The sequence below is a fragment of the Sander vitreus genome, chromosome 12 (assembly GCF_031162955.1).
Source record: "Sander vitreus isolate 19-12246 chromosome 12, sanVit1, whole genome shotgun sequence".
In the NCBI taxonomy this organism is placed as follows: Eukaryota; Metazoa; Chordata; class Actinopteri; order Perciformes; family Percidae; genus Sander; species Sander vitreus.
In genome coordinates, this window is record NC_135866.1 from 21,665,831 (window position 1) to 21,685,111 (window position 19,281).

Sequence of the window (19,281 nt, forward strand, 5' to 3'; positions counted from 1 at the left end):
CCCTCAGGGTCTCAGCTACCGAGCCGCTTAATACTAATTACACCCACTTCTCCTGCTCATATATTCATCACATCTTTTTACGCCACTCAGCTCACACGCGATTCAAGCTCTACCGATTCAAAATGGATTCATATTTTTAAATATTTTTTTTTAATTGTATGTCTACTGCAATCACATGGGAAAAGTAACTACATTTACATACTGTGAATCGTGTTTTTAATCGAGAATCATTTTTTAATCGAAAATCGATTTTGAATCGAATCTTGAGCCTGAAAATCAATATCGAATCGATTCGTGACATTTTCTGAATCGTGCACCCCTACTGTATAATGTGTCCTATATATGTGTCCTTCATCTTTCGCCCCCCTCTCCCATCCACGTTGTGTTTTTCTTTAACTACTTTCATATCAAAGCTGGATATTTTGTTTTGTCTTTGTGCTGCTCTGCTTTTCTTCCAATTATGAGAGACTACTTGAAATTCAATATAGTATATCTTCTGTAACTCAAATATTAACTGGACATATATGTCTTCCTGATGCAAGAAGACCCATAGGAGAAGAAGCAGCTGCAATCTTCATCCTTTTGTGTTTACCGCTGACCATCACTGCATTTCTCTTTTTTCTTTTGATAAAGGGCAGAGACGACTGTGGGAGGCTGTGAAAAGGAGGAAAGCCATGTGCAAGCGCAAGTCCTGGATGAGCAAGGTGAGACACACACACACACACACACACACACACACACGGCTCATTTATTATCGTACATGGTATGCTTGACATTATGTCCCATGGTGGCGTCTGTCTGTCTGTCTGTCTGTCATAGTGAACAATACATTAAACCTTACACATGAAATTATCACAATTCGCAACACCTTGCCGAATAATCTTTGTATCATCAGATTTTTTATGTTAAGAGAACAAGTTAATTAATTAACAAAGGCAAGTTTATTTGTATAGCACATTTCATACACAAAGGCAATTCAACATGCTTAACTTAACAAATATATGTCTTCTAAAAAGCAGCCTTTAATGTGTATGTTTGTTTGATGCCAGTCTGCTGTTAAGGGGACTCAGTACTTCTGCCGTGTTAAAGTAGGACATACAATTCTTATCATTTTTAGCAACAAAGGACTTTACTAGTAGTGGTACAGTAGTAGAGTGTGAATGGCAAAGCTGTCCAAGTCCAAGTCACTTCAAGTCTTTGAGAACAGGCTTATGTCATGATAGACACAAAAGTTTATTCAAAGCCCTGAAAATAATGTTAAGGTGTTGCACGTGTGTGTGTGTGTGTGTGTGTGTGTGTGTGTGTGTGTGTGTGTGCGTGCGTGACAGACACTTCTGGCTTTACTGAACCCTTAGTCTGTAACAGGGAATACTGTATGTGTGTGAAGATCTATTGGGATTATGGAGGAGGTCTCAGTGATTTCTCGATTGGTTCTATGACTTCTTTTTAAAAGAAGAAACTAGGGCTGTCAAACGATTACATTTTCTTAATCGCGATTAATCGTTGAATTTCTATAGTTAATCGCGATTAATCACGTTTTATCACATGATTAAAATTCTATTATTTTGCATTTAAGAACTGTTTTTAAGTACATATTTACAATGGAAAGCAATCATAACAGTGTATCTTGATTGGGAATCAAATTAATGCAAAGAAAGTGACTTTATGAACTTGAATTTAAGATTTGTATTTGTTTATTATATATTTAATCTAGTCACACATTTGAATCTAGAGTCAATATTAGGGTTGGGTATTGTTTGGTTTGGATACCGGTGCTAAAGCGGTACCTTTAAAACGGTACCAGTGCCTTAACGGTGCCTGAACCGATACTTTTTAAGAAAGTAAAAAAAAAAAAGGGTACTAAACAGTTGGCAACATTAAAGACCATATCGTTAAAATTAAATGTTTAATAATAATGTAATCACTATAACAATAACTTATTTCACTAGTAAATAGCTGTTGAATGACAAAAACAACCACCAGATGGGAAAAGGGCATTTAACAACAACTTTGAATGCACCACGAGGCTGTAAATTACTGTTTCATTGAACGCACTGTCTGTGTTTTTCCGACAACAGCAGCTGCAGATTGTTACATCCCGGTGTTGAATCCTCTACAGTGAAATACAGTCACACTTTACACCGTTTAGCGTTAGCTGTCAGCGTTGTAACCGTGTTTAACCAGCTACTAGCTAGCGGTAGGCTAACGTTAGCTGCTGTTGAGTATAGTGTTAACTAGCGTCACGTGCAGCAGTGTTTCTGTTGCCTGTAAAGTCTGTTTCAGAGCATCAGAGAGAAGTGCAGACATATCAGTGGCACCAGAATGAGGCACCGAAATCCACTGCAGCAGCAGGATGTGTTACAAGGAAGTATGGCAAAATAGTAGCCTGTTAGGCACGACACAAAGCCGAGTGAAGTGAAAATAAATTAATAAATGGCGACATGTGACACGTGAAAAAATGAACGCATTATTCTCGGCCCTTAATCGCATCGCGATTAATGCGTTAATGCTGACAGCCCTAGAAGAAACACATCTGGAATGCATATACATCTGTAGGGACATCCCACAAGAGAACAAGAACTTGATCCTTCACTTGAGGATGAGCACACACACACAGTCAAGTCACAAGAGTTGGTGACACACAGATTCAGAGCGTGCTGCATTCACAGAAATGTTGTCTCAATAAGCATAACATTTCTCCCTTAAAGAGACAGTACCAAGTATAACTTATATACTTACTCACTTTGTTTAAATAAAGGATTAAACGGAAAAATTTAAAAGCTACTTTATACACAAGCTCATACAATATATGATACACCTACAAACGCACACACAAGGCTCGGCGGTATGAAGTGTGTTAAGGATTACTGAGCCTGAGCCTGTGTGTGTGTGCTGTTCTCAGTGGAAGTCGTGGTGCCCAGAGGACGGTGCTTGCCTTCTATAATTACACCTGTCGGTTTCCGCCTCTGGCACCATCCTCCGCTAGAATAATCTGCTTCCTCAGCCCCCTGTGTGCATGTGTTGTGTGTGTGTGTGTGTGTGTGTGTGTGTGCCCCTGTGCTGCCATGCTCAGAATCTTTTGAATGTTGCGCCTCCTATTTGAAACCCACTTACCACACAGTGACCACAGAGATGTGGTGTTTTTAAAAAGGTCTGCAGCATTATGTCATGTCTGGTCCAATGTGAATGTGAAACCGCACACTGCTTGCTACTGTTTATATCTGGCCACTCAAATATGTTTGGCAGCGGGGATTCATTGACACCTCTTTTTCACTGACGATACCGTTTCTGAGTACTGACCTTTAACAGCCAATAATGAGTTTGCATTGGTCCCATTCACTTTATTGGAATAAAAACGTTGACATTCATGTATTGCTCTACCTATGATATATGTCTACTGTATGTGATATGTTAATAATTGGTGTTGATATTACTTAGAGAAATTATTCTTTTACCTGATATGCTATTTTATATGTAGCTTGATATCGTTTCCTCTGGAATCTGACAGCAGCACTTGTTTCTGTGCATTCCTATTTTGGTAAACCGTCTTATTTAGGGCCTCTAAACAAAGCTTTCCCTAATGGCTCCGCACAGCACACACATTGTACAGGTTCAAATTTAGGGGAATGAAAAGCTTGCACAAACACACACAAATGTACACAAAGATGCATTCAGGTCACCTAATCTAAAATTGCTTCTTAATGAGTACTTCCTAACAGCTAAGTCTTTCCTTGTGTGGCTTCAGTGCCTAAGCCAAGAGGCAGGAAATGTCTGTCTCTCTCTCTTATAATGATAAGTGCTTGTGTATGTGTGTGTGTGTGTTTGTTTTTTCGGTACATATGCATAGTTGCTTACTGAAAGTCTATTAGTTTTTGTTGAAAACCACCATGTGTCGTGCTTACATAATATAACAATGTGCACATAAGAGCTTATGCTTGTAGTTGTGTAAATGATGATCCAGCAGCATTCACAGTATTGTTATCCGATTCTTCCGTACGATTTTCGGTCGCCTACTACTTACTACTTGCATACTTTCAGCTACAAAAAACTTTCAAATATCAAAATGTTCAGCTCTTTAAGGACAGTTGTGCTTGTGTTCAACTTTTCTCAACCATTTACACTTTTTAAAATATCAAACTTTTTTCTTTTTACATTGAAAGTCAATAAAGCAATCTTTAAATCCTCTTCAGGCTTCTTTTTTACTACTAAATGCTACTACTCCCACATACTTCCACGTACAGATGCCATTCTTTCATTCATTCAGCTTAAAGGGTAACTACTGTTTTTTTCAACCTAGACCCTATTTTACTATGTTTTTGTGTCTAAGTGACTGATGGGGGGGGGACAATCTTTGACATTGGTCCAGTATTAAGCAAGATCGTTGCAGTCGGCAGCGGCGAAACAAGCTACGGTTATATTTTACGTGAAGGTATCTAGGTAGGTAAGGTATAACAGTGACATGACACTGTCATGAACGTGTCATAAACATTATAAACAAGTCATAAACGTTTATGACATAATGCTTCTTTTAGTAAGTGTCATTTGGTTTTTGTCATGAGAAGTTAGGGTTAGAGTTAGGGTTCATGTGTCGTGACAGTGTCATGTCACTCTTATGTAGCTACCTTCAAGTTAACGGTTACCCACCGACCACCTTAGAAATCTTTTCCATAATGTTGTCAGACACTTAGAATATTAATGACAGACTTTCTTTGACATACTATACTATGACTTCTTTATCACTTTTTTTCGACATGTTATTTTATTACTTTAATAATAATAATAATAACAATAATTTAAATAATATATATACACTAAGATACAACACTTGTGGCTCGGATCGGTCAAATTGTCCATGAGCGAGACAATGAATAATACTATGACTTTTGAATATACTATACTATGACCTTTGTGACAATTTATACAGATTTTTTTTTAAATACTATACCACTTGTGTAATGAAACATATTATATGATGAATGTAAATAATATTACACTTGTGGCTTGGAGGTAGAGCAATAGCCTCATAAATACTAGGGTTGGTGGTTCAATCCCAGGCTCATCCAAACACATGTCAAATTGTCCCTGAGAGAGATACTGGACGATACTATAACTTTTCAACATACTATACCATGACTTTTTTCGACATACGATACTATGACTTTATGACTTTTTTTATATGAATGAAAGAACGAATGAATGAAACCTTTATTGTCCCGAGGGGAATTTGTTTTGCACACAAGGGAGCCACACTGAATATTAACCACAGACAACAGTAAATAACAATAGCAGTAAAAAGCACACCAAACATCCAACAACATTGAAGACGTAGAAGATACAGAAAACAGAGCATAAACAACAACAACGTAGCAATCATTCCAATAGCTAAGATGAATCAATAAATAATTAAATAAATAATAGTGCACATTATAAAATGTCTATGTGCCTGTGTCTGAGCTGTTCAGTAACTGAATGCTCCTCGGCACAAATGATGTAATGGCACGTTTGGTTTTTGTTAAGGGCATTCGAAATCTACATCCAGAGGGGAGGGGGGAAAACTCTGAGCAAAGTGGGTGGGCTCGATATACTATGACTTTTTAATGTTTTTTTATGTATAGTACATAGACATACTATACTATGACTTATACAAATTTTTTTTTACATACAATACTATGACTTTTTTTCACTTTTTTTCAACATGTTATACTATGACTACTTTCAACATACTATGACTATTTTTAACATACTATACAGTACTTTTATCACTTTTTTTTGACATACTATATTGTGATTTCTTTCGATGTACCATACTGACTATTTTATGACTTTCTTTCGAAATACTATACTATGATTTTTTTATGACCTTTTTCAACATACTTATATGACTGTTTTCAACACGCTTTATTCAGTGGCACAGTATCTCAGTGGTTATTATTGCTCCAATTGGCATCAACATAGGCACTGCTGACTCTGACGCTTGGTTTGATTACCAGTCTGGATTAGGCCTTTTTGTGTGGAGTTTGTATGTTCTTCCAGACTTTCTTTTGAAATACAATACTATTACTTTTTTCAACACAATATACTGCAACTTTTTTTGGGGGATTTTCTTATACTATATATAGACTTTTTTTCCGACATACTATACCATGATATTTTTTTGAAATATATGACATTTTTACTATTTACTATTTAATGACTTTTATGTGATTGTTTTTTTTTTTAAACCTTAAAATATTCCTCTTTTGTTTAATACATTGTTGGTATTATTCAACATTTCAATGAAATTCATACTAACTATTCTTACTACTTCACCTTCTTCGTATGCCAGCAATCAAGTTTAGCTTTAGCAATTTAGCTTTTCAACATTCACAAGCATTTTCTGCAAGAAATGTATTTTCTAGTTATACTATAGTTTTGAGTGTGTGTATGTGGTGAGGTTAGTGGGTCAATCCTATGTGTGGGTGAGGAGAGTAAGGGGAGAGCAGATTAGGGTGAAAGTGGAAAAAAAGTTTTCCTCGAGGTAGAGATGGAAAAGAGTGAGAGATAGAGTTCATAATTGAAGAGTGTCTGGTGTCTTCCCTCCAGCTCCACCTACACTCTCCACCCCAGTGTCTCCTGAGTGTTAAGTGACCAGGCAGATAGCTCAATGACTAATAACGGTGGAAGATGAAAAGCAAATGTGGCCCTTCATGAGAGACTTTTGAACCCTTCGGGTAGTTGCAGACACTACATAATAGGGTTCTAACTATTTTTATAAGCAGTTCAATTCCATTTTTATTATTACACTTGTGTACAATGAAGCAGGGTCTTGTCGCAACCAGCTTCATTTGTTCTTTTTGTTCTTCTGTAGGTGTTTAGTGGTAAGCGCCCAGACGGAGGAGACTTCCCCCAGCAGGGCCAGCCGGCCTCCTCTTTTCGTAAGCTGTCTCCCACACCTCCACTGGGCCTGGGGGAGGGAGTCCTGGCCACACAGCCCGATTGTGGTGCTCCTCTTGACGGGCAGCAGCAGGCTCTGACCTGCCTCATCCCAGAGAAGGCTCTGACGCTGTTTGAGAAGCTGGGGGACGGCTCCTTTGGTGTAGTGAAAAGAGGAGAGTGGCTGACACCCGCAGGGAAGGTGGTGAGGGGACCCGTGCCTTCAATGTATTTAGTTCTCTAAATAAGTATAAAAAACTCCTATATGTTGAAGATATTTGTCAAAGAGCTGGAGCATGGTCGCACTACTACAGTTCTTTCGCATAAAAAGTGTGGCTTGTTAGCATTTTGTGCTGATGTAAGAATAAATCAAAGCAGGTGCATGGAGTGTCTATGATGAGTTTATGTGAATTTGATCAGAAATACTTCTGCCATAATAAGAGCAGTGCAAGTGAGGAAAAGGCTAAATAGTAAGAATACATTTTAAACTAAATCTTTCTCCTTGTTTCCAGCTGAACGTAGCTGTGAAGTGTCTGAAGACAGATGTGCTCAGCCAGCCCGACGCTTTGGAGGACTTCATCTGTGAGGTCAACGCCATGCACTCCCTGGACCACCAGAACCTCATTCGCCTCTACGGTGTGGTGCTCACACACCCAATGAAGATGGTAGTGGACACACAGAAACGCACACACACAGGGAGGAACATCCACAGATAGATAAACACAAACACGCATCAGTCAGCCTGTACTCTCACTTACTGTACGCCCACACACAATCCTTTCAGGCACTCTCTCAGCCTGCTCGTGACCTCACAGTCTGTTTAAATTAGGTCAAGCATCTTAACGCCTTTGTCATGACCGGAGAAAGTGATGGAGGCAAAAAAGTCAGAGGACCAAGTGGATAGAGGACTTAAATAAGGGCTGTTAAAACCTTTTTGATTCATATTGGCAAATAGTTTTTGGAAAATGTTGTGATTACCAATTGCCAACTTCTCTTTCTCGGCTTCATTTTCTTCTGTTTTTGTCACATTCTTCTATGTATTTCTTCCTCCTATTCTCACCCCCTCCTCTCATCTCTTTCTCATCAACATCATCTATTCCTCTTTTTCTTCTGCTCCTATGTTCCTCTTTTCACCCACTGTCTTTCTCCTTCTCTCTCTGTGTTCTGAAGGTGACCGAGCTGGCTCCCCTGGGTTCTCTGCTGGAGCGTTTGCGATGTGTTCGTCCACAGGGCCCAGTGTTGATCCACACTCTATGTCAGTATGCCGTACAGGTGGCCTGTGGCATGGCCTATCTGGAGCAGAGGAGGTTCATCCACAGGGACCTGGCAGCCAGGTAGGAGGCAGAGAACTTTTTAAAGGTGGTTAAAGTTAAAGTTTCAGCAGCTATAAAAATGTCATCAAGGTGGTGTATCCTTCACATTCTCTATAAAACCTATTTTTCTTTTAGGGATTTTTTTTTTTTTTTTACTGGTATGTTGGATTATTTATATTGCTTCTCCTTCTCCTCCACCCATAAATTTACAGGCCATTACAGAGAGACTTGGCCCACAAGTAAAAATGAGTCACTGGTTGGCTGACTGTACTGGGTGGTCTAAGTTCTTGGTCTTCTCCAAATTAGTCACTTTCACCTAACCGTTGACACTACGTGCTTAAGAAAAATCTTAATGGCTGGTACAAATGAGTCATTTTCACAGTTAAAGCTGTAATCAAATAGTAATGACTACACAGGGCTGTTGCAGTATGCCAAACAGTAAGAGACTTTCTCAAGCTGTGGTTTTAAATACAGGACCATTTTGAGGTTAAGTAATAATCTACCACACAATTAATTGTATTCGTAATCCATATGGTCCTGTGTTTTAGGACTGCGTTCAGAACAGGACACTACTCACCCTATGCACCACATGCTGAGTACTGAGAACTGTCTGGCACATGGACTATATTTTATATGATTGGATTACATTCTGAACGTTGCTCAGGATTGACCATTAAATAAATCTGTTTTGTTCATCTCCTAATAGGGTTGCATCCATTCACCAAAATCATAATGGGATTTAAAATGTCATGCTTTAGGTTAAGTTCAGTTGATGATTCTTTCTCCTGCTACAGCTGCAGCCCAATTTCCCCAAATACTCCTTTGCGCTGCGATGTTGTAGGGTGTAGGCCATACAGTACTGAATGAGAGGCATGCATGAAAGAAAAACATACATATTATATGTTACATATTTTACCCTCTCTCTTCAGGAACATCCTGCTGGCCTCAGCTCACAGAGTAAAGATCGGTGACTTTGGCCTGATGAGGGCACTGCCCAACAACCATGAGCACTATGTCATGCAGGAGCATAGAAAGGTCCCCTTTGCATGGTGAGTGGACTGAGAGAGCAACACAATAACCAAAGCTGTACTTGGATGCAATCCAGGGATGGGTATGAGTGGTTTTAAGGGTTAAAGTGGGAATCAGTTTCCAAAAGAGAAATCTGATCTGTCACAGTTGCATTCCAGCAATTCTGATACTTATTATAAAATAATGTTTTTTTTGGGTCTTTTTGCCAAATTCTGTGTTGGCCAAGCAGCTAGCTAGCAATCCATCATTCTTTCTACTGTTTTCATTCATATACATGAAGTTTAAGTTTTCAAACACAAAGTTTTTTATGCTTTTAAAGTTAGAGTAGCCACATTGAAAAACACGTTCTCTGCCCAAAGTGAGGATTACCTGTGGACATGTACACTTCATACAAGTTGTTGTCTGTCCTGCTGCAGGTGCGCCCCAGAGAGTCTGAAGACCAGAACGTTCTCCCATGCTACAGACACGTGGATGTTTGGAGTCACTCTCTGGGAAATGTTCACACATGGCCAGGAGCCTTGGCTGGGCCTCAATGGGAGCCAGGTAAACACACACAGAATTAAATAAACATATACAGTATGAATACAGAAACATCTTTAAGCTAAAGTAACACAGGCAGACCCAGAAAACTACTCACATTTATTCACATCCACACTGATATATTCCTCAATTGTCTTCTTTCAACCACCCTAGATCCTGCACAAGATTGATAAAGAAGGTGAACGCCTCCCTAAGCCCGAAGACTGTCCGCAGGATACCTATCATGTTGTGCTGCAGTGTTGGGCTCAGAAACCAGACGACAGACCCACCTTTGTCGCCCTGCGTGAGTTCCTGCTTGAGGTAGGAGAGCTGTCATTTCGGTAGCCAAAGGTGTCTATCCAGGGTGTTAAATAGAGGTTTTTTAGCCACTAAGCAAAAGACACTTGATGGTAATCGTGACACCTTCGATGCAGAGAGACCAGTGTTTCCTAATCCTCGCGTAAATGGACTTTTAGCTCCACCTAGTGGAGTTACTTCAAAGTAGAAACATGCCCTCAGCTGGAAGGATTGTGACAACCAGCTACAATATGGCCAACTCATAAATGTTTGCTGTGTTAAAATGAACTTTGGTGTTTCATGTGTGTTTTTCAGACCATGCCCACAGACATGTGTGCTCTGCAGGACTTTGACGAGCCTGACAAACTCCAGATCCAGCTCAATGATGTCATCACTATCATAGAGGGGAGGTGGGTGTTAATAAGTGTTTGAGACTTTGAACAAGAAGCCTCCATAAAATGCATCTCTTTTCACCAAGTCCTAACAGCTAGAAGTCTTCTCAAGTTGCTGGGCTCATTAATGCTCAATAATAAAAAATATATTAAATGTCTATTAGGCTTAATGCACTACATTGTAAATATTAAAATGTTAAATGTATGTATTTGTTTTTGTAATGCCCTGCAGATGACCCTCAGTATTTCCGTGTCTTCCAGGGCTGAGAACTACTGGTGGCGAGGTCAAAACAAGCGGACCCTTAAGGTCGGACCGTTCCCTAGAAACGTGGTGACATCAGTAGCGGGTTTATCAGCTCATGACATCAGCCGGCCGCTCAAGAACAGCTTCATCCACACAGGACACGGAGACACCAACCCTCATCGCTGCTGGGGCTTCCCTGACAGGATTGACGAGTAAGGACCAGCTTCTGTTTATTGACTTTTAGTGTCATCTGAAATTAGTACCACAATGTACCCAGAGAAGATTTTGCATGGTCTAAATGGCTCTTCCTCACTTCTTAACAGGGTTTCCGCAGGGTTCCTAAAAGGTCTTAAAAAGTCTAACATTTCAAAATCAAAGTTTTAGGCTTTAACTTTTTTTTTTTTTTTTATATATTCGCTGAAGTATTGTGTTCTAGGTCTTAAATAATTTTAAACAGGTCTTAATTTTCCTACGACCATGTAACGCTACCTCATTATGCTCATTTCTTTGAATTCTGTGGTGTTGTAGTTCTTTCTTTTGCTTATCCAAATATGTTACTGTATTATGACTACAAATGAGCCCAACATGCAACTTATATTGCAGCCAATCAGCTTTCGTGTTGTTGGTGCAAGTCTCTTTGGGATTGTAGCACAATTTCTTCAGCTGCCAACTTCTTCTTTATCTATGGGGAAGTCCAAGTTTAGCGATACTTTGCTTGAAAAAACTGAATTTAGGGCTTAATTGATGTTGTGATAAAGGTCTTAAATTTCATTTATAATGCTCTTAAAGTCTTAAATTTGACTTGGTGAAACCTGCAGAAACCCTGTATAAATATCAATCAGAATTATGCCCCATGTTGGAAGTTGGTGGTAAAATTCTAGTTTTTGCTGAGTTGTAATAATAAACTCTCACCAATAGATGGCACTAGCTCAATATTTTAAAAAAGTCATTGTAACACCAAGGTGAGGTAGATTCAGTATATTGACATTTACTGTAATTAAGTCTGTCCCTCTCTTGCCTCCAGTTTGTACCTCGGTAATCCCATGGATCCTCCTGATGTCCTTGCTGTAGACCACAGTGGTGCTCGGCCCACACAGCTTCTAGGACGAGCTAAAAGTGAGTAAAAGAGCTCAAAATAAAAACTTAGACCACAAATACCAAGGATAAACACCCTCGTAAGACCATTCAGCATCCACCATATTTGGGTTCAAACTCTTTAGTTGGCACCACTGGTCCAGACAGACTCATTTAGCATTTAGCTCATGAGCTAAAAGTCAAAGCTGGCAACAGCACCTGTGTCACAACACTGAAGCGGCACTTTTCGGTGTTGTTCGATCAGAAATGTCAATTACATATTCTGCTAGATGAAAAAACAACACTTGCATTTTCACAATTAATCATAATCAATTTGGTAACTATGACCATACCTCATGTAAACAAACCTAAACATTTAAAACTATTAATAATTTATATTTGAATTGTTCCCTAGTGCTAATAACTTTATTAACATGCCTGTGAATCAATAAAATGATCAGATTCCACATTTAGAAGGTGCGGCTCCATTTACATCACAGATTGTGGATTTAAATTTTAAGTCTTGCTTTGGAAAAATGGCCACCAATCAATTTTTTTAACACTTGCGGGCAACACTTTCAGATGCAATCTGACATTTGCTTCCTGCTTTTTTTCTAATCTTTCTATCTTTGCTGCTGTCTATTCTTTTCTGTTTCTCCTTTTGCGGTGGCGGTATTTGCGTTTATTCTTCCAGAGGAGCCTCCTCCCCCCCCTCCTCAGCCAGCACTGTTAATCAAGAGTAAGTCTGGTTTCTCTCAGCAGCTCCTCACCCATTGCTCCTGCCCTCTCTGTTCCCTCCTAGCACCACTCCTCAAAGGTACATCCCATATTTTTTTGTTTCTCTCCTTTGTCTGTCTTTGCAGTGATTCTGTCATCTACTTCTGTTTCCTTAGTTAACATCGTTGTTCACCATCTTTCCACCCCTGTCCTTGCTGTGCACAATAGGACTAACTTTGAACCTGGAACCTTTTTTGGAGTGGAGTGTGTCTTGTATTTTGTGGTGTGACGTGATCTTAAAGAGCATCGGCGTCATCACTCTAAATGTTTTTTAGTAAAGTAATGAACGTGTTTTGTGTTTTTGTCTCCAGAGCCTTGTTATGATTCAGTAAACGATGATGAGGATCTGACTTCGGCAGGACTAAAGAGATTATCACTTCGGAAAACGGGTTCCGTCAAAGGCTTAAAACTAAAACCCGCTGCATGGGTCTCTGCTTGCAAACAGGTGGGTGGCCGTACTTCAGGCTCAGGCCACAACCACAACAGTGAAGTGTCCCTCATTGACTTTGGGGAGGAGTTCCCCCCACCCACACCATCCCCCTCCCCCGTGGTTGAAATCCAGATTCCTTTACTGGCAAAGCTAGCTTTGGAAGCAGAGAACATCCTGGACCGGACTCCACCTCAGAGTCCGTCCAGATCGCTGCCCCGCCCCCTTCACCCTACGCCAGTAGTGGACTGGGATGCCCGGCCATTACCCCCACCCCCCGCCTACGACGATGTGGCCCAAGACGAAGACGATATGGAGGTACGGTAGGAGGGTGACACAGCACATTTGACAGTAAGCCAAAAGGTCTTGGAAATGGGGTGTTTATCTCCTGTTCTGATATCACCTTGATCCACAGCAGAATGTATTAAAGTTGTAAATCTTCTTTCTCCACAAAGGTGAGCTCCATCAACAGCTCAGAGCAGCAGCATGAAGAGGGGCAGAGTGATGTCCATAACCCAGATCAGGCTCTCTTCTCTGGACAGAAGGGGGAGAGTGAGGCTCTTGTCTCCAGGGGTCTAGACAGATTAGGCCTAGAGGACAACCTCTTTCTCCCCAGCAAGCAGAGTCAGGTTCTGTCCACCTCCTTCTCCCAGTCAGCAGAGATCTTCCAAGAACTCCAGCAAGAGTGCATGAGGAGACTAAATGTACCGACTGGAAGTGATACACGGTCAAGCTCCCCGTCCCAGAGCTCAGCCACATGTTCCCAGAATCCACAGACCCACGAGGGGCACCAGCAGAGTGTCTTCTCCTCCAATGAGGACAGACCCCAGATCCCCCCACGTGTCCCCATACCCCCTCGCCCCATAAAGAGGGGCGACTACACATCTTCTCGCTGGTCAAGGGATCTCTCCCTGTCACCTACGCCAACTGACACCACAGAGGACGTTTCAGGCCCAAACCGGCCACCTCAGATCCCTCCCAGGGACCTTTTGTCCCAGCCGGGCTCCAGGACTCCCAGCCCCATGGGCCTGGTTGTGGGCTCCCCCCAGCAGAGAGTCTACTCTGTCAGCCCCACCACCATGCAGGCTCCTCTTACCTCCTGCCCCTCCACATACACCTTTGGCTCCTACCTCTCCACCTCTCCAGGTAAACTCATGCCTCCCACGCACAGCTTTGCCTCAGATCCTAAATATGCTGCACCCAAAGTGATCCAGGCGCAGGGGAAGGACGCCGCCAGCAAGGGCCCCTGTATCCTCCCCATCGTCCGTGATGGACGTAAAGTCAGTAACACACATTATTACCTACTACCGGAGAGGCCCCCATACCTCGACCGCTATGACCGCTTCTTCAGGGAGGCAGAGGGCCTGCCTGCCAGCGGTGTGGAGGAAAGGCATGTACGGCAAGTTAACACCGCCACTGTCAGACCCATGGTGGTCAGCAGCCAAACTCTCCAGGGACAGGCCCAGGGACAGGGGCTTGTCCAGCCAGGCGAGCCGAAGGCTAATTTCTCCTCCAACAATAACAGCAGTCTGGGTGCACCACGGTCAGGGATGAAGACATCAGTTAGTCTCCCTCGCATCTGTTCAGACGGGCTGACAGCAGCGGTGGTCGTCACTGGTTCCGGCATCAGGACAGACGGAGGAGGGAACTCAGCTGACAGGGTCAAAATGGTAAGCTCGGATATATTTGGATTGCCTTTTGCAACTTCTCATTTGAAATTGATAAAAGTACCGTTCTTAAGATAACCATCGGTTCTTAGGCTTAAGGTGGATTTGCATAAACATAATCAGTAGGACATGATTCAGTTTGGAAAGAGATGGACTGTTCAAAAAGTCTCATCAAATCCAGTGATGCTTAAATCTCTGCACTTGGTTTATCATATAAGCTTAAATTAAACAAAAGAGCTTGAATAAGTGCCAAAAAGTTAAAAAAATAAAATAAAAAATAATAATAAATAAATATTATATAAATATTTTTTATATATATATATATATATAGAAGAGGAGGTATATAAAACTATATATAATTATATAAATTAAATATAATTTCCTTGAAGAAAATTTGGAGGTGTCTGTACATGAATTGATAGATGATTTCATCTCTTAGAAAGGACCCCGCTGTGTGTGCAGGTGCTCCTGAGTAAATGTTGAAGGTTGTACTAAGGTCCATGAAGTGATGAGGAAGTGAGGAATCAGAGCCAGGCGAATATGAGTGTTGTTGGACATTGCAGATACTCATACTGTTGATGTTGTGTGATTCAGGTGCAGGAGGCAGTTCACGGTGTCACAATAGAGGAGTGCCAAGCCGCCCTCCAGAACCACAACTGGAATGTCCAGAAATCTGTGCATTATCTAAAGGTGAGAGCATTTATTAGTCCGCTATGAAAAAACTTAATGCACTGCAGCCAGGTACTGAAAACTATATATCGAGACAGCTAGCTTGACTATCTGTATAACAACTTTTGAACCTACAGTTGTGTTCAGAATAATAGCACTGTGTTTAAAAAAAAGTGAATAATGCTCAAAATCCTCTGAATAGCTTTTAATTCTATAATATCAATGTATTTGGAACACTGCACATACAATTCCAAATCAAAACATGACCAAAATTGATCAAGTTTGTGTTATACCTTTACAGAAAGTGAAGAAAAAGGAATATTAGGCAGTATTTGCATTTTTTTCTTTACAATCTCAAACATTTACTGTATAAACTTAAAAATGTCTCAAGGGTTTGGTTTACTTTGAATCACTGCACTAATATTTAGTTGCATAACCATTATTTCTGAGAATTGCTTCACATCTGTGTTGCATGGAGTCGACCAACTTCTGGCACCTGTGAACAGGTATTCCAGCCCAGGACGATTGAACTACATTCCACAATTCCTCTGCATCACTGGGTTTTGCCTCAGAAACAGCATTTTTGATGTCACCCCACAAGTTGAGGTCTGGGGATTGGGCTGGCCACTCCATAACATCAATTTTTGCTCGCTTACTGGTGTGTTTTGGGTCATTGTCTTGTTGAAAGACCCATTTCAAAGGCATTTCCTCTTCAGCATAAGGCAACATGATCTCTTCAAGTATTTTGATGTATTGAAACTGATCCATGATCCCTCGTATGCGATAAATAGGCCCAACACCACAGTATGAGAAACGTCCCCATAACATGATTTTTGCACCACCATGCTTTACTGTCTTCACAGTGTACTGTGGCTTGAATTCAGTGCACGGGGGTCGTCGGACAAACTGTCTGTGGCCCCTAGACCCAAAAAGAACATTTTGCTCTCATCAGTCCACAGAATGTTGCCCCATTTCTCCTTTGGCCAGTCAATGTGTCCTGTGGCAAATTCCAACCTATTCAGTACATGTCTTTTTTTCAGCAATGGGACTTTGCGGGGGCTTCTAGCTGATAGCTTTGCTTCACATAGCCTTCTTCTGATCGTAACAGTACTCACAGGTAACTTTAAGTCTTCTTTGATTTTCCTGGAGCTGATCATTGGTTGAGCCTTTGCCATTTTGGCTATTCTTCGATCCATTCGAATGGTAGTTGACCGTTTTTTCCCACGTCGTTCAGGCTTTGGATGCCATTTCAAGGCATTTGAAATCATGTTGGCTGAGCAGCCTATACTTTTCTGCACTTCTTTATATGTTTTCCCCTCTCCAATCAACTTTTTAATCAAAGTCCGCTGTTCCTCAGAGCAATGTCAATGAAATACACTATAACCAGCATGCACAACATTTGCTTCCTTCATTCCTTAAATATGGGCCATAACTGACACCTGTTTCTTCACAGACTCAATCACCTCACTAATTGAACACAACACTGCTATTATTTTGAACATGCCCCTTTCAATTACAGATTCAATTACACAGAAAGAGCAGCATGCATGTCATGACTGTTGGTTTTCTATGACTCTACAACACCTACTAGTAAATTATTTGCCATGTGGAAATATCACTTCTACCAAAAAAAAAAAAAGATTTATGAGGCTGGTGATGTTGGACTGCTATTATTTTGAACACAATTGTACATGTTCCACCAAAACTTCTGCCCGGGGCGTAGCGCTGCCCAAGATGATTGTGATTGGTTTACAGAAATGCCAATAAACCAGAGCATGTTTTTCTCCCATCCCAGAATGCTGTGTGGACTAGGCAGATCCTCCTACGCAGCACTGTGGAGGAAGGTCTGGCAATTCGAGACTACATAATCTGAGACCTTATTTTTTATATTATACAGCCCTGCTGTCACACAGGAAAGGCACCTGAGTTGGCAAAACAAAACTTTATACAAAGTAAGGGCCACAAACATGTCCTAGTCATAGTTCTAGTCCATCAAACTAAAGACCCTGTGAAGTGGACGTTTATGTTGCAGCAATGCAATTACTAAAAGAAAAGCAGAGTCCTCAGTGCTTCAGAAGAGTCCTCAGAAATCCAGATCACTGCATCTCAGGTCAGGCCTAAAGTCCTTTTTTTTGTAATATTTTTTTTTTTTATACAGAATATAACTGCAAACAGGTCATTCAAGGTTGCTGAATGTCATTTTTTACTTTATTGGTTCACATCAGGATATGATAAGGACAACTTTGTTAAACCTTCAGAGAATATCAGCACATTGCTGCTGTAATAAATACAAATGGACTCACTGATGTGTCTACAGCAGTATTCAGCACCCTCTTAGCTGCCGGTGTTTGGGGCCACTGTGGCCGGATGGAAGATGTGTTTAGATGGCAGTGAGCACAAGGGAACACTTGAGTGCTCCTTATTAGTTTGAAAGATACAGAACTGTGTTTGAACAAGATACTTAGCTTGTTTTAAGAAACATTTTTACGATGCGCTTACTGGTGCTGCAATTCCTGTCTAGAGCTGTAACAATTCCAAATTTTACCGTACAATTAATTGTCTTACAAATAATTGCAATTAACAATAGAATTGTCTCTTTCAGTCAAATTTAAAAAAATATTTATTGATGTATTACTTTTCAAACAAATATTGTTTTGAATGAATCCCAGGATACATCTTTTGGTTATATCATTGTCATGTGACCCAGATAATGTAAAGGTACACAGCCTATGAAGTAAACCACGCCTCTTTATTATCATAAAACACTCATGGAAGACATTACTGTATGCTAGCTGTGAGAGAGAAACATCACAATTAATTGATAACTATGTTCTCAGCAATGTTTTTCTCCTGGTCAAATGTTTAATGTATGTTTCCCCGGGTCAATATGTCGAAATCACCCACCTATAGCTTATAGCCTCCTGATTTGGTACTCCTTTAAAATAGACAGTTTTCTTGACTTTCGACATTGATAACTCCAGAGTGGCAAAATGGATTTTTACAATACGATTGCATTTGAAATGTCCACCTCCCTTCGTTCTTTTGCAATTTCAACTGCAAAGATAGCCCTTACCAATCTCTCACAATATTAGCTTATACAGATAGACACGCATGCTCCAAAGTCAACACAAGGCTAGACCAACAGAAATTTGAGAGGGTGTAGCTGTGGAATGGGACAACGTAATTTCATGAGGCTCAACTTCCCATAATTGTGGGAATCTCCTCCTACAAACCATAATTTGAAACTCTATGTAGATCCTTGTGTACATAGTAGGGACCGATCAATACTGGTTTTTCAAGGCCGATACCGATTATTAGCAGTTAATGAAACCGATAACCGATATTTGGAACCGATATGCATTTACAGTGAAAATGAAAATCTTTAAGTCAAAATTAAGATTTAGGAATGTTACAGACTAACACAAAACGTTGTTTAATGCTTTAAGCAATTATGTAATAAATGAGAAACTTTCAACATAATACACAGTATTCAGATAGTCAGATAGTGTTGTGGGCGGGACATTAAGTCAGACTCAGTGGTGAGTGAAACCCAAGCAGAGGGACATACACAGAGCTCTAGCGGAGCCAAAGTAGCACACTTTTTAATTAATTAACTTTTATCGGTTAACTAAAACGCTGATACAGATAATCTGCAAACTGCCAAAAATCTATCTATTCTAATCTATTCTTAGTACATAGGACCCTAGGACAACAGGGATGAACCTCTTTATTGTCCCATCTCATGCCTTCCATCTCTCCCTACCCCTGGCTTATTTAAACAATTGTTTTCATTTGTTTGTTATCCGTCTCTCTGCAGGTGGAGCAGTTGTTCTGTTTGGGTCTGAGGAGCAGGTCAGAGTGTCTAAAGCTGCTGGAGATGTATGACTGGAACCTGGAGGTGGCCAGCACTCAGATGTTAGATAACTATGGATCCACAACAAGACAGAGGTACTGTATTCAG

At 40.6% G+C, this 19,281-nt stretch overlaps 1 protein-coding gene across 7 annotated transcripts in view; it reads left to right on the top strand.

Moving 5' to 3' along the window:
* Positions 1-19,281, top strand: part of LOC144526869 (activated CDC42 kinase 1-like) — a 61,899-nt gene that overhangs the window by 38,709 nt on the left and 3,909 nt on the right. For 5 of the 7 annotated variants that reach the window (XM_078264573.1, XM_078264575.1, XM_078264572.1 and 2 more), the window contains 14 exons: positions 634-704; positions 6,848-7,117; positions 7,425-7,577; positions 8,083-8,246; positions 9,155-9,274; positions 9,671-9,797; positions 9,948-10,094; positions 10,386-10,480; positions 10,724-10,918; positions 11,731-11,822; positions 12,869-13,302; positions 13,440-14,654; positions 15,246-15,341; positions 19,138-19,268. In XM_078264573.1, coding sequence (XP_078120699.1) covers positions 634-704; positions 6,848-7,117; positions 7,425-7,577; positions 8,083-8,246; positions 9,155-9,274; positions 9,671-9,797; positions 9,948-10,094; positions 10,386-10,480; positions 10,724-10,918; positions 11,731-11,822; positions 12,869-13,302; positions 13,440-14,654; positions 15,246-15,341; positions 19,138-19,268 — 3,310 coding nt within the window. The other 2 variants (XM_078264577.1, XM_078264579.1) reach the window with 2 other exon arrangements.